At 47.2% G+C, this 15,804-nt stretch overlaps 1 protein-coding gene across 2 annotated transcripts in view; it reads left to right on the plus strand.

The window, feature by feature from the left end:
• Oatp74d (Organic anion transporting polypeptide 74D) overlaps positions 1-15,804 on the plus strand; it is a 71,885-nt gene that overhangs the window by 49,734 nt on the left and 6,347 nt on the right. The window contains exons 3-7 of one of the 2 annotated variants that reach the window (XM_076381857.1): positions 3,601-3,649; positions 13,896-14,347; positions 14,456-14,838; positions 15,152-15,372; positions 15,574-15,714. In XM_076381857.1, coding sequence (XP_076237972.1) covers positions 13,997-14,347; positions 14,456-14,838; positions 15,152-15,372; positions 15,574-15,714 — 1,096 coding nt within the window. In that variant the 5' untranslated portion in view covers positions 3,601-3,649; positions 13,896-13,996. The remainder of the gene's footprint in view (positions 1-3,600; positions 3,650-13,895; positions 14,348-14,455; positions 14,839-15,151; positions 15,373-15,573; positions 15,715-15,804) is intronic. The other variant, XM_076381856.1, reaches the window with a different exon arrangement.

The following is a 15,804-nucleotide window of genomic DNA, read 5'->3' on the forward strand; positions in this document are numbered from 1 at the left end:
CTGACTTCTGCGGTATTGAGGTACATATTATACCGTACAATCTATCGTACTATTACAAATAATATCATAGTTACACAATTTAATTCTACATTTTTCTCTTGTCATCGATGCCTTCGGTAGAATAACAAAATTTTTTAGGTGTTTTGACGGACATCTAAAATATTCACAACTAGTCAATGGCATTTGTTATTCCTACGCTGCAGATCTTCATGTATTTTCGACAATCTTGACTATACAAAATACATAATATGCAAAATCAATGAAAATCGAAGACAAAATAGAGCTTATATCATTTAGAAGTTGATGTAAATTAGTTAGCTTCCACTTTCATAGTTATCTTTATAAAAATATGAATTTGCATAAGAGCTCGTAGGTATCATTCGAAGATTCGAGTTTTTAAGCAAGCAGAATCTTAAAGAATTGCATAATTAAAGAGAAGGATAATTTGCGTTTCAAAAGATCAGATGTCCAAGAAAACGCAGGCAAAAGTTTCGAAATATTCTACAAAATTTCTCTTGTCTCCCTCACGAATCTGGTACCCGAGCGTCGATATTTGAGAGGAAAATTCAGGACTCCTGAACCCCGTTCCCGGGGCTGTATCTAGGCCAGTGTACTCGAAACCTCTCGATACACGCGGCACCGAAAATGGGTTCGTTATGTCCCGCAAAAGGGGCAGGGGGAGGTCAGGGGAGAGCGCGGGAAACGCGATGGAGAGGGTGCGAAGTGGGGAGTCGCAAAGAAGGGCAAACGGGGGATGACGAGGAAAAAAGTGGACGCAGTAGAGGGTGGTGGAGAGAGCAAAAATTAGCGCAAAGGTCAAAGGAACGGTGAAGGGTAGCAAGGGACACAATTGGAAGAAGAAAAAGAAGCAGAGGAAAAATAGGTGCCAGAGGATTTGCACAGAGATACAAGGGAAGCATCGACGAGAAACAATCGGAAGGAAAAGGACACTGGGGGTTGGAAAGGGGAGCGACGAAGAAGTCGAAAAACTGAGAGTAGAGTAAAAAACGTGATGAGAGAGGATGAGGTGGGGAGGGGGCCGCCCACGCCGGAGAGCGAGAAGTGTGCTTTGCTCTCGGTGCTTTTACTCGGGCGAAGCGCGATGTCGGCGAACCGTGTGTCCCAAAGTAGGTCAGGTCTCAATGGTAGTGCCGCAGAGCGGCCAGTGTCTACGTGCATGCGCACACGCTCGGCCAATGCACATGCAGGCCGCCGGTGCAACGTGCTGCTGCGCTCTTCTATCTTTGAACTATGCGCGCCGAACGTCGCCCGCCTCGAACCCCTTTCTCCCCTCCTCGACCGCTAACGTTCTTCCTTCCCCTTTCCGGGCCACTGAACTTCCCGTGATTTTGACCTCGTAACGCCGGGAAACGCTTGAGAAACGCTCGCCCCACCTAATCGCCGAGGATTTAGGTGATTACCCGCTGATATGGCCTGGGGATTTGAGGAAGAGTCGACTCCACCAGCAATCCACCCTTTGAGTGTCTCAAGATTACCCAGGTCTACAAAGACCGACGAGGATGCTGGGGTTGCTTCCTGAGAAGGAGCAGTTTCGTGGAGCATTTAGTCGATTTTTTCCAGTTTCTAAACAAGGACATATGTGAGAAGAAGCAATTATAACAGTTTGAATATCAGAGCTCCTTGGAGTCCATTTGTCAGATATTGTACGAGAGGTTGCAGCATACAATAGTCCAACCTAGTCTACTGTTTGGAGCTTCTACATATAACCAGTATTTTCTTGAACCTTCCAACCAACCAGCATCACAGCTACTTAGCTTCATCAAGGGTACTTGGACTAACTGCTCAACTAATCAACTATGACGTCAGCCTAGGTAACAAAAGACACTAATACTGCAAGTCTAGGTGGTTCCAAGTGTAAAAGGACACGGCAAACCCCTAAACTTCCAGCAAGCCATGAAAAATTTCAAGTAGTAGCAACCCAGGCTGTGCAAACCTTATAGACCTGGTCTACGCTCTGAGTCTAGTCCTATTCTAGTGCACCGTTCCATTGAACTCTTGCGGCGTTATCAATCCTAACGAGACCTCTCATGCGCCATGAAACGGGGCACGACATCCCACGTCAATTGCATCGTCGAAAACGGCGTCCAAATCCATTGAGACCAGCGGGGCGGAATAGGAGAAGCCTAGAGAAGTGTCGGTGGTCGTTACATGGGAATTGACCTCCAGCTGAAGAATCGCTCCTCTCTAAACGACTTCCTTCAATGAAACGAAGAAAGAACAGGGCAGGGGAGGGGCGAAGGAGGAAGAACTAGCCGGAGGGTGTCGATGAGAAGCAGCGCTAGACCAGGTCATACCAATTTGTTTCATCAAGCAGAGTGTTTGTATTTGTGCGGTTATATGTGTGCGTCTAATGCGTATGATGCAAGCCTGGAAGCCGGTCGTCGTTCGTGCTCCGGAGGCTTGCACCTACGTGCCCCGATATCTCGATTATCGAGCGTCCGAGTTCACCATGAGAATAGGGGACATTCCGCAGCTGCGTACCTGCCGCGATGTAGCTTTGAGACTGGAGGTTATCCGGGCGATACTGCACCTCCCATCTCTCCCCCTTCCCCACTGCTTCCCTCCTCCTTTTTTCTTTTTAATCATTCACGCCCGTGCGTTACATAAACGCGTCGCCCTTATCGGGACTCTATAAATTAACCGACGATTAAATTGCTGTCGCGGTGAGACAGGCGGAGATGGAAAGGTTCTAAAACTGGAGGCTGGAACGACGTTGAAATTTCTTCCTTCGTGATTCTTTTATGGCCGTTTAAGTGTGCTCGTTAATGTTCGTTTGAACTGCGTTTGAAGCGTGAACTAGCTTTGCCTTCTGCTGTCACTATTGCTGTGTCCTATTACCGCGTTGCGCTTTGTAACACGAACTATTGAGGGACCGAAATTGGCCGAATAGCCCATGGAAGCACGCCCAGAGCTATTTTCCAATTAATAATGTAGGTGACAGTCATTTCGATACTGGAATCAGGAAGACGGACTGGCAAACCAAGCTCAATTGACTCTGTGAAGACAGAGTCCAAGTCGTTTGCACTGGCGATTCCTTTGCTCCTAAATCTGTGGGAACTGGCTCATTTGATTGAGGTACAATGTACACGTGGGAAGAAAGAAGTATGAGGCTTCATCTAAGTGGCAATCTTCTAGCTGATGCATTTATTTTTCTTGAGCTACTTACCTAACCCAGCCTAGCTGGACCACCTCTCCCAAACCTAACAAAAGGACCTACCCTAATCAGAGTTTATCCTAGCTTAACCAGGACCTACTCTAAATCTGTAGCATGTTATAGTTTGACGATGTCCTTGGGAATAATCCTTTTTAAAACATCCTCCGTGGGGCGTTGCTCGAAGTTAATTCGTTCCATTCGATCGCGTGTCGTGCATCGTGCGCACGGCCACGTCACGTGTTGACGATCTGATGCACTTTTGCTCCTACGTCACTGGTGCTTACCATCGATTTAAAGAGTAGGTCACAGATGCGCACCTGCTGCGTCTGGAGCTTCGGTGCCACGGTGTCTGGCTGTCAGTTTTTAACTCTACTTTGCAAATAAGACAACGTTTAATAATATTGACCCTCTTTTATCTGTTACAGGTGAGTTGGGAGACTGTGGACCGCTTGTGGCTTTGGATTTGGACCTCGCGTGAGTAGCCTGTTTTGAGATGTTGTGTTTTGGGGGTTGGAGTGCTTCGCGGATTGTTAGTATTATAGCATTGGTATTACGTGAAAGGCGGAGTACAGTTGACTGTAGAGAATAGAGGATGACAAGGCAGCATAGAACCCCAGAGAAGTTGGAGTAATGGCTAGTGAAGTAATCCCAGAGATGTTCATTGTCATTCGCCAGCCGATTACTTTTACTTTTGAACAGTCTGAAAGACGTCGTGACACAGATCGACTGGCCCATTCGAACGAAACGCCGCGTACAGAGATCTCTCACACCTACGCCTACGTCAGCCTCGACATCTGGGACAGGCTGCAGCTGCGAACCTGTCGCGCTGCAACTGCAACTCCACGACCGAGGTCATCCGGCCAGTTTCGCCTCTCCTTTTCTCTTTCTGCCTCGCGCATAGCTCTCGTTCCGGCTTTTTCACTTTCTTTCACTCTCTTCGACGACACCTACCCACCCACCGCCTCCATTCCTAGCGTTCACTCGCGAAGACGCTCCTGAATTTCATGCACCCTGCCTCTCTGCGACCCTGTGTCACATGGACACCTCCTGCTTCCCTAGTTGCACCTCGGCTTCAGTATTCGCTGAATCTCCTGTTGCGAAAGTTAAATGGTTTTTAATTGAGACGTCCTCGTGCAAATTGAATCTCCCCAGGTTCGATTAAGTGGAGTTTCGCTGGCGTTGATTAAACGGTCCAAGTTTTATTAGTAGGATTGCTGGTGAAATTGAGTTGCAGGTGGCTCCCCTCGCTGTGATAATCCTTGCAGCTACTCAGTGACCGCAGACCCTAAAACTCTGATCTCTGGAACCACCATACCATCTTAGACGAAAGATTATTCGGATGAGTTTCGATCCATCCCAAATATAGACAACTACCCCACTTGAAGGCTTCCAGAGTGATCTCTTAGATCTCAAGACCTCTGCTCCACTAATGCCCTGGAACTGAACGATAAGAAGTGTTTCTAACTGTGCTAACTTGCTACGTCGCGCAATATCAATCCTCCATGGGTACACTGAAAAGAACTTGGAAGGAGGGTATCCTAAACCGTCTACTTTCCATGGATTCCAGGAATGCTTCCCGGATGATCCTGGCGGCCCTGCACACGATACATTTCGTGTTACGTACCCTTATGGGTATGCACGGCGAAGAATTCGCGGGGAATGAGATTTCCGCGAATTCATTAAGGGTACCGCCGGTAGGCTTCGCAGGAGCTGGCTACATAGACGCTGAACGCTTGAAATAAATGCGTGCATAAAACTTTGAGAGCGAGCAACAGCTGCGTGTGAACGTTGCAGTGTTGTGGGTTGGCTAGAGATGGGATTGAGCCGCGCTCAATGTTCACTGCGATTCGCTACGCTCTGTTCTAGGTGACCCTCGAGACTCCAGATGGCTCCCACCCAATTGATACCTTGTGGGATGATGGTAGATTGATTGGATAAATGTGTAACTCAATAAATTGAGGTGGATCGAATGGAAATTAGGTTCTGCTAGACGTGTCTTTGTTTAAAGCTGAAGGATTGTGTTCTAGAGGAATTAATGACATGGATAAGGAGTTTTTGAAGGAATCTCTGTGATATGACATGTACCCTGAGAAATCAGTGTCAGTTTCATTGTTCACGAGCCAATCACAAGCTTGATCCCATCTCTAGCATCGGCACACCTGTGCACCGTGTTCACTTGACTCGCATAATCAGTTGGCTATAATGCGTTCACATGTGGCAACCAGCTAGCTGTGCTCGACTAGTAGGAGAGGTATGAAGAGTTAGGCAGGAACTAACGAAGGGATACAATCGTACAAAACATGTAGAGAAGGAACACTCTAAATTCCGCAGAATGACAATTGTCCTTGCAAGCAGGTTACGTCTAAAATTAGACTAGTATCGTGCTCATAGAATCCTTCGTGAAGAGCCAGTCACTTGAGTAGCACGAGAGCAACTTGCAGGCTTTGAAAATTTCACTTTTGTCACCCGGTACCTAGATCTCCCACAGAGATTGAAAAGACAAACGGGCAGTAGAAAGCGACTGGATTAAGATGAGCCCAGTTAGGTGAACCGTCAAATCCACTTGTATCACTTAGCACCTGGCCTCGGCGCGTAACGAGCCGACACGCTCGTGTCTGTTGCGTCGTTGAATAGCGCAGAACCCCATAGACACACGTGGCCAGCCACGCGAGCTGCAGACACCAGAAGTGGAAATCAGACTTGCTGATCTTTACCTCACGTGGGGTTTCGTCATCGCTTCTCACCTGAGGGATTGGATCACAGACCTGCCGTGATCTTAGGTCACCCAAAGGATTTCGCCTTCATTGACTCGTCATCATTGGTACCCTTTTAAACAGAGGTTCAGGTGTCTACCAGCATGCTTGGCCTACGGAGTCTCGTGGCTACGTGAAAAACCAGTTCTGAGGGAGAGCTGGGCTCAGTGGTATCAATTATTCCAAAGAATTGCGTCGAACAAACGATATTGCGGATGGTAGGCTTTGCTTTTACTAACGACACAGAAAGCTCGTTCGCAACCGAGTGTGGTGCAATGGAGGATTGCGTGTGGTCAGGTTTTAGCCGTTCGTGCTTCTCGCCACAGGGCTGGATCCCCTAGGTCGTAGGGCAGGGTTCGTGAGTATTCGATCGCTCACGACACTCCTTGCGCACCCTGAACCTAATACATCAAGGCTAGGTAGTAAAAGCAAGGTAAATGTTCAGAGAAAGCTCTTTCTTGGATTTTCACCCCAATCAGTCAAGAGTACCTGCAGGCATAAACGCCACAGAGCCACTGCTGGTGTGTTATTTGCCAAAAAAGACGCTACCTATGGCGTTGGGGTATGATTGTCGGCAATTTGCGGCGAGGGGCCACCGCGGTCGTGAATGCGATCTATTATTACATTGCGCTGTGTCCACCATAATGCGTTGCGGTTCGACGCTAGTACCTATGGCCACCATAATACGCTGCAGTTTGCTGCCAGCGATGTACCATTTGTGTGGTGGTATTTTAACCTTCCTAGACGTTCAATTCCAGCCGTGGCGCAAGCTCCCAAGGTCTGACTATGGGAAGCTTTGACCTCTCGCAAAACCTATGCTATTCCTTTGCGGTCGTCTTTTTGATGAGTGTCATGGGTGATCGTGGATAACTTTATGGCGGTGGCCTATGAGGATTGGTTAGATCTCTATTGAGCTTCCTGTCATTGCAGAAACGTTTACTGTTGGTGGTGGTGAGTTTGTCTCCAATTGGTGACTTTTTCAATAACTCAGTATGGGTCCTATTGGGTATTGGATATTGGGTATAGGTCCCATTGTGTGTTGTGTATTAAGCATGAATCCCATTAGCTTTTAGATATTGGGTACCAACCATGGCTATTGCCCAATCCTGCCTTCACTTCAGGATTTCCCTCTCCTAAAACCAATTCTCAATCTATTTTGCCGATCGTAATGTACCGATAACCGTTTAATCAACTGCCAAGACTTCAAACGCAGAACGTTTAGGGTCTATGCATTCAATATAAATCATTCCACACTCCCATAGACGAAAAAGAAATCACCTAGGAACTTATATGCGCAGCGCAAGTCATGCTGTACCTTCTACCTGCTAGCAAATCGCTCTGTCGCTTAAACTCCCGAGCGCAAAACAGTTTGATAACATGCACAGGCTAGAACTGCGTTGAATTACTGTGCCACCTCAGTCTTGGTGCTTTCAACAGCCTTTAACACGCGAAAGGGTCTTCAGGATTTCTTCCAATCTCCCTGAATGACCACGTCCCTAGATGAGTGGGATAGGTCCGGGTCAGGTTGAACACATTCTCCATGTTTTTCCTGTTTTCAGCGGTTCCAGGTGACGTATCACCACCGCAACACAATGTTAACGAGATCTCGGGCCCAGGGGAAGGAAGGCAGTCAATATGAAGTCAGCGCGCAAAAAGCGAACCTTTGAGCCTTTATTACCCATAATTCCCAGCGAGGTTTATTGCCGCCATGAATATAACGGCCATTATTAATATCACGACGTTTATCTATCATTACAAGCTGTATCAGTACGCCGGCTTATTAAAGTCCAAACTATAGCATAAATTTCGAAAATCGTCGTGAACCACTAGGCGCAGGCGCAACTAGTGTCCAATACTGATCAATGAAGCGCGAAGAAGGGACATTTATCATGCGTCGAATTACGTGAATCTAGTCCAGGAGCAAAAGAAACTTTGACTTTCGTTGTCGTCTTACGCTGATGTAATGACATGATTTTCATGTTCTAGTTTCCATTAAACTCTTGCTTTCTTTTGGGGATGACGCACGCGCAGATGACGGCTGAGCTCATTTTTCACTCTTGTTTTCGTTCGATTCCTCTCTCCTTCGATTTTCATTAAATTTCTGTTGCTCTGTGAGCATGAGAGCCAGGAAAATCGAGTTAGCTCGAGCTTGGTTTTTCTGTCAGGTTAACGTAGATCCTGTTGATCATTCCTGTGATAGAGACTATCGGTATTGTAGGAAACTGCAGCAAGTGTTGACCTTTGGGATCAAACAGTCATCTTCTACAGAAACAAACAACTCAGCTGTGAGATTACTGTTCTGGAGAAAGGAGCACATAAAAGGTGGATTTTCACCTGGAAAATTGCCTCTACTCCTCTTAGTGCTTTCCAGGACGCGATCGAGATCGGGGATCCCCATTGTTCACCGCTCCGGGAATTACTTTCGCTGCTTTCGATTTTCACGACACCCGTGATTTAATAGACACAGCCACGCTGGTGTGTGACTTTCATCCTCGCTTGATTGCTGCTTGTCCTCCATAGCGCTGCTATATAATTACTGCTTCAATAGGAATTAGAACCTGTTAAGTGGCCATTTGGAAAAGAAAACTGAATCTCCTACTATTTCGTGCTCATTAATTTTTAATGTTTCCAGCTTCCAAAATTTCTAATTTTCACAATTCTAAATTTTCTAATATATCCAACATTTTTAATTCTTATAGTCTCTGTAATATTGTTCCAATTTCGAAACACATTAATCGTCATTATCAGAGCAAAGGGTCAACGATTTCAATTCACCCTCAGATCCACTTATCGGTTCACAGCAATCAGGGATTGATGGCATGAGCAAAAAGGACGAGCCGGAGAGTTACACCTAACTCGCGAGCCATTAAAATCATTTCTCGCCCGTTCTAGCCGGCTCTTAGCGCCGTTTATTATTTATTGTTCCGCAAAAGTGGCTCGAATTATTCTTCAGCGTCGAGCGGAGGCCGCGCCACGTGCATGTGAGCGTATCACTGTAAACCAGATTCAAGATCAGGTTCAACGAGTTTGCTGGGAACATCAAAGTGGAATATAAATCTTGCTGCTTTCCACTTTACTTTCTTGGGGGCATTCGCCAGGGATCCGCGACACGCGGCCGATCGAAAGTGAATCGATCCGAGTGGGAAACAGACTTCGAGACCGACTCCTGCCACGGTCTCTTTCGCTCATAGGAATCTATTTCCCCCGCGCAATGCCATGAAAATGTCATGATCGATACTCGATCGACAGAAGAGGAGGAGAAAGATCGCGGACCGCGCCCCTAGACAAGTGGCTCGCAACGGGACACGCGGGCTCCGCTGGTTTCGCGTCGTTGCGCGCTTATCGGCGCGAGAAACGCTAACAGGAAAATCGATGGCGACGCGTAATTGATTTTCAGCCACGCGGATCGAGATCTCTCGCTGTTGCGAAAGAGAAAAGCGATAGGGGGTTCCCCAAGACGAATTATGGCGGCTGACTGTCCTAGGGAATTCATCGCTAATGGGATGACACTTGGCGGGAAATTCGAAATTATTTCTTTAATTTATCTAGACTGTGTTATCCCTAGAGAAAAAGTGGACGAAAAATTGGGTTACCTGAACAAGGATATTTGAGGATCAACCAATTCTTAAAATACCCTGTTTCTTGCTCCCTAGATATCAATTTTCCTTGTAAAAATGTGACCGCATAAGAAGCGAGGCAATCGATGCGTTTTTCGATTTATGGAGGCGTTGTTCCGTACGCCCTGCTTCTTGGACTCTGACACAAATCGCTGGGGACAAAAAGGTGCTTCGAAAAATCAGCTGACCGTGAAGAGGTGGCAAAGAATGTATCGCGAATACAGAAGCAGTCACATTGTCTCACGAAGGCCGACAGGATGATTAGACGCGGAAGAATCAACGTGTTCTTTGTCTTCGTTTTTGATTTCGTACTCTCTGGACCTTCTTATACTGTTTGTTGGTCTTTCAAGCATTTTTCTGTGACAAGAAGTAACCTAACCTAAATCTAACCTAAAGTGCACGCAAACATGGCCAAACTTCGCCAAACCTAACCTAGCCAAACTTGGCCAAACCTAACCTAGCCAAGGCTAAGTCCGACCTTTAATAAGTAAGGAACTCAATATGTAGATAAACAGCAAGAAAGCTGAGGATAGCAGGAAATGAAGTAGCCAATTTCGCTTTTTCCTCAGCGCATCACGTGCTTGGCCTTCCGGAGGCGGCAGCTTCTTTTGGGTCGCTCTGTACGACAGCGCGCTGCACGCTGGCATTGAGTTGTAGTCGTAGTAGAATAGAGCAACTAACCAACTAACCACGAGACGTCAGTAGGACAGTGAAAGGCGACCTAGACCAAGTCTCTCCGGCGCAATGCTGCTGGAACTTGACAAACGCCGCCGTTTTCGTGTACGTGTAAGCGGCTCGTCTGTGTCCCCAGGTGTTTCGTGCATTCTGTCTCCCAGCCAGCACGCCGATCTTTTTGCAATGATACGAACGAAATCGGGACCAATTGCGACAATCGAGACTCCCTCTGACCAAGATCTAGAGTAGTCGACCTGGTACAGCTTGCATTGAATCATGGCAGAGGGTTTTTAAATGTTGCAACAAGGGCAGGTTGTGACCTGGAAAGTCCAAGTTACAGTCTCCTCTTGCAAGTAGCCAGACAACCTTGTTGCTAGCTTTCAATGGAATTGAGTGAAGGTGTAATGAGCGTTATACGTAGAGGGATAACACATTCTAACCTCCAAAAAATGTGTATACCATTTATCTTCGTATACCTTTGTATGTTATTTACTAAGAGTCACATTCCTAGTGTTAATTAACATCATGTAAAAATCATAAATTAATATCTTTTTTGAATTTAGCGCTAATTTAAACGCATCGTTAGTAACATTGCCTATACCCCAATCTAACCTATAATTGGTTCCACGCGTTCCGCCTAGGTTTCCCAACGATCAAATTATCACTGCTTCTGTGTTAGAGTGCAAGATACATATTTTTTGACTGATTCTACCTAGTAATATTCGATCATCCGAACGAAATGAGCCTCCCATTACCAGCGCAAAAATATTTGATTACTAAGACTCAGAGAAATCGGTCCTCCGGTAATCGATTTCCGGATAATTATTCCCTGCAATTCCAACCTCATCATTCCGAGGCAAACGCCAATTGCGCCACCTCAGAAAAATTCAAATTCAATTAAGCCCCATTTAATTCCATTGGCGGGAAGGTCCACAGCACGTGGCCTCTCGCGACTCTGTTCCCTTCCAAAGATCAATCTTCGCGTTGGAACGCGTTTCTAACATCGACGACAGCGTAATTTCGCGTAACGGTAAAAAGTATCGGTCGGTAATAGGAAGACAGTTTAGTAGCGACGCGTACAGCTTGCGCGAGCACCGCGAGGAGCACGTGGGCTATCCACGAGAACTCTTACGAGACATTCGAGTCTCCATTCAAGCCTACGGCAGCATACCACGGCGATTTATTACCGGAAACTTCTTTTCTGGTTGCATCACAGCCGGTTCCACGGGTGCCTATGAAACGCGCGCACCAACGAAATCGCCATACGCGAGGAATTCCTAATTGGCCACGAGAAACTGCGGCAGAGAATTCCATAACCTCTCGTCGCGTCGATTTCTTCACGCCCTAACACCGTTTAACATCTATCGAACTGAGCTTTGCGGTATTCCATCCAAATTTATAGGCAAAATGCGCTACAACAGAGATATATCTCTAGGATCATAACCTATAGATTAAAGTAACTAGCACACCTAGTTACTTTTTAAACTATACAGATAGAGAAGGCAAACGAAATTGATCGACCAACTCTGCAGTAGAAAATACATCTAGAAAGTTCAGAATATTTCGGATGGAGCATGAATAATCGAGAGTCGAGATTCGAAGACAAACAGAGGTAACGGAGCTGTTCGAACCGGAATCGTCCTGTCGGCGACAGACAAGCGTTCGAGGCTAAATAAAAGACAGGAGGAATGTTAACAGCGAAGAACGCCTCTCCTAAGAGATATTCGGAATTAGATTCCGTGGACGAGCCGAAAATTTAGCGTGAATATTCATGAGCCGATTTCTTGCGAAATATTCGAACGTGTGTATATGGGGGGCGATTAAAAAGGATGATTTCGGGCCGTGATTCATCGACGCGGCATCCGTGGCGGGGCGACGGAATCGCGGATATCAAGGCTGCCGCGAAGATTTTCACTTCGCAAACCTGGTTGTTCGAAAAAGATTTACGATCGGCAAAACAGCGGGTTTCGCCATCGGCATCGTGCACGCGCGCTGGCTTCGCTCGAGAGAGTCGACACGGGAGTTCGACGAGAGCCCTTTCGTTTTCATTCCGATTGTGGCTTCGATACGTGTGTCGACATTGCCCTCCTTCGAAAGTTCGCTGCTAATTGAATTTCTTCATCCTCTTGGTCCCTAGGAACTTTTTTCCTAGGGAATTCAAGAGCCAAGATTGGTTGAGGTTGGCAGCTATTGCTGAGACCAATTACTGTTAGTATTCGTGGATATACAGTTACAGTAAATATTCCTGTACTAAAATTCCCGAATTTCCAAATTTTTGAATCTTGAAATATTCAAAATTTAAATATTTTTATTTGACTCCTCACAATTTTTGATGCTAAATAGAAATAACATAAAAATTGCTTCCCAAAAAAATAAAATTTGAATCACAATTGTATTCCCTCCAAATCTCCCAGCAGACAGGGACCCGTAAATTTCTGCGAACGTACGCGAGTCCTGGTCAGATAAATCGCCACTGAGGAGGTTGTTTCCCCTACGCGCGTGGAATACACCGTGCAGCACGACACGAGGCATTAACGGGTCAATGGCGTCCTGAAACGACACTGCACCGTAAACACATTCGTATTCTTAGAGAGTGTTTCGGAGGTCGGTCACCGTGCACGGCCAATTAACTTCCAAATAAAACGCGGCCATGCACCAGGCCCGAGACTTTATTACCACACGCGAATCCATTCGACAGGAGGCTTCGCTGCTCCCCCGAATCAAATTTAATCGTAGAGCCAACCTGACCGTAGTACTACGCGCTTTCGATAAAAAGAAAGCGCCGGAGCATTGAGTAATGCCTGTCAACGTCTCTCGTTCTAGTCGAGCTGAGCCGAGGAAAAAAATTGGGTCTCTACTTTCGATTGTAACGGGAGTAGTGGAGTGACAGCGTGTGGGTTTTTCTTTTGGGACACCCGGTATGTGGCAGCGGGCGCGCTCCAGCCCGCAGACTCCTACTCGCTGTCAGTGAAAACCGCATAGGTAGGATAGCCGGTGCGATGGAACGCGAGGGAAATGAGGAAAGTCGGGCACCGATGAAAGTGAGAGGACTACTGGCTACAGGACGTTTCAGACGGCCCACGTCCCTTCTGTCAATCATAGAGAGAAAGGTGCTCGACTGGCGATCGACTGCTTTCTACCGTGCCCCTCCTCCTCCTCCGTCCAGTTTCCGATACAGCGAGCAAAATTCGAAGCCGGAGGGGCCGCCAAAGGTCGACAGGAAATTGAATTTGTCGTGGAACAAAGCCAATCGCGATTTCGGAGAAAGTCGGTAGGTGACCCTGGGAGACCGCCGTTATAAATAATGCTGTGACGCACATAAGTTAGACATTTAAAAATACAAAGTGCATCTTGAAAGCGTTCCGAACCGATGATAAATCGAGCCTGTGGTTTTGACGATTTATTCCCGGTCACCTTCCTGCCACTGTTCTTTTTTTGGCGAAGCCAACAAGGGATAGGAAATCGTCGAGAAAGTGCCAATAACGGCAATGAAATACTAATGGTGTCCATACCATACCGTACCATACCATGCCATACCATATCATTCGGTAATTCCAATTTGTACTCCGCCAAACTTGGATAAACTTAGCATATACTAGAAATTGGGAACATTCTCAGCTACCAAACCAAGTGATTCACCTTCAAACTGACCAGAGTCCTTCATTCTGATTGCAGGTTCACCAGTCGAATGCAAGCTGCTTGAGCAGTAGCGAGGGTCCTCCCACGTGGTAGAATCCGGACTAAATAGTAGAACGGAGTAGAAGCAAGACAGGTGAATGAGCCGAGTGCCAATTCATCCCCTGGGGACAATGGCGGGGGAGGACACGCAGATCCTGGCGAATGGGAACGTCGAGGCGCTGACGATAATCCCATCGAAGATGGCGAACGGAAACGGCTTAATTTGCGGAAAGCAGCACAATAACAATGGGTCGATACCGAACGGGAAGCTGCACGAGATCGGCACGACGGAAAATGGGAAGCTGATCATGTCTGACGAGAAATCCAGCAGCCTTCACACGGAGTTCGATGACGCGGACGTGTCCTGCGGCTGGGGTCCCTGCAGGCCACACTGGCTCCAGTATTTCGCCACGAAGCAGGCCTTCTTGGTCACGTTCTGCATCACCTGGGTGAGTATCCTTTCCCCTGTGAACTTCAGTCGACTTTGTCTCAAGAGTCATGAAGGGTCAGCGAGCGGTGGAGTCCGTGCTAACTTGTTGGGTTGCGTCACGTTCCAGGTCCTCCAGGGCATGTACTACACTTACTTCGTCTCCGTGATCACGACGATCGAGAAGGTCTTCCAGATCCAGTCGAAGACCACCGGCATCATCATGTCAGCGACGGAGATCGGGCAGATTGGTTCCTCTCTGCTGCTCACGTACTACGGGGGCCAAGGCCACCGGCCCAAATGGATCGCTTGGGGCATGATCCTGTTCGCGGTGAGCTCGTTCACCTGCTCAATGCCCCATTTCATCTTCGGTGAACAGCTGATCCATCAGAACGAGATGCTCTTCAGTGGGGTCGGACCCAGGGGCGAGCGCGGTGGGTCCAACAACACGAACCCAATACCCGCGAACCTTTGCAAGATGCAGGACAGGTCGGAGAACACCACGCTGGACGGGTCAGTCATCTGCCATTTTTCAGAAACATGAATTTTCATTTTCTTCATCCAATCAATGACACGTGCATTAAATTCGAACGTAACACAGTTGCACACCGGTTTCACGCACGCCTCGAAGCTCTCGACACCGTTCGAGCGCCAGCGCGTTCTCGAAATTATGCAATTTCTCTCTGACCCATTTCCCCATCGATCGCGCCTCGATACTGTAAATAGGACACTCTCTGCTGGCGCTCAATGCCCTCCCATGTACAGACTTTTACTTATAAATAACGCTCTCTTCGATTTACCGTGATCTGAATTTTCTATTTTGAAGGTGGATCTCGTCCACGACGCCGTCACAGATTAATGCGCTGAACTACTGCGAGGGGGACTTCAAGACGGAGCAGATGATACAGAGCAAAATAACTACAGTGGTCCTGGCTATATTTTTTGTCTCCTTGCTTGGGGTTGGTATGGGTCAGACAGCAGTCAACACCCTTGGCATCCCCTACATCGATGATAACGTGGCTAGCAGGGAAAGCCCACTCTACTTTGGTGAGTCAGACCATTTCAGTAATTAGACAAGGTATTCGCTTCTTCCATCATTTGTTCGAGGACTCGAGGACCTTAGAACTAAGTTTTGATTTTAATTTCTTAAATTTGTTACTCACCAAGTCCCCAGAATCTTTTTCTCTAAATCCCCGAGTGAGGTCTTCTGTACCCTTCCTCGCTGCATTAGGTCCTACTTTGTTGCAGCGATCACAATCGGTGTGAGGATCCTGGGTCCAGCCCTAGGGTTCATCCTGGGCTCTTTCTGTACGATGATCTACGCGGATTTGTCAGCGAATCCTCAAATCACGCCGACAGATCCCAGATGGGTCGGCGCATGGTGGCTTGGTAAGTCCAGCTCTCCTTCATCTAGAGAGACAAATTCAGGAGCGATTGCTGAATCCTGTGTAACCAAAATTTCTTCCTGAACCTCTTTCC

Source organism: Calliopsis andreniformis, chromosome 7 (assembly GCF_051401765.1).
Source record: "Calliopsis andreniformis isolate RMS-2024a chromosome 7, iyCalAndr_principal, whole genome shotgun sequence".
NCBI lineage: Eukaryota > Metazoa > Arthropoda > Insecta > Hymenoptera > Andrenidae > Calliopsis > Calliopsis andreniformis.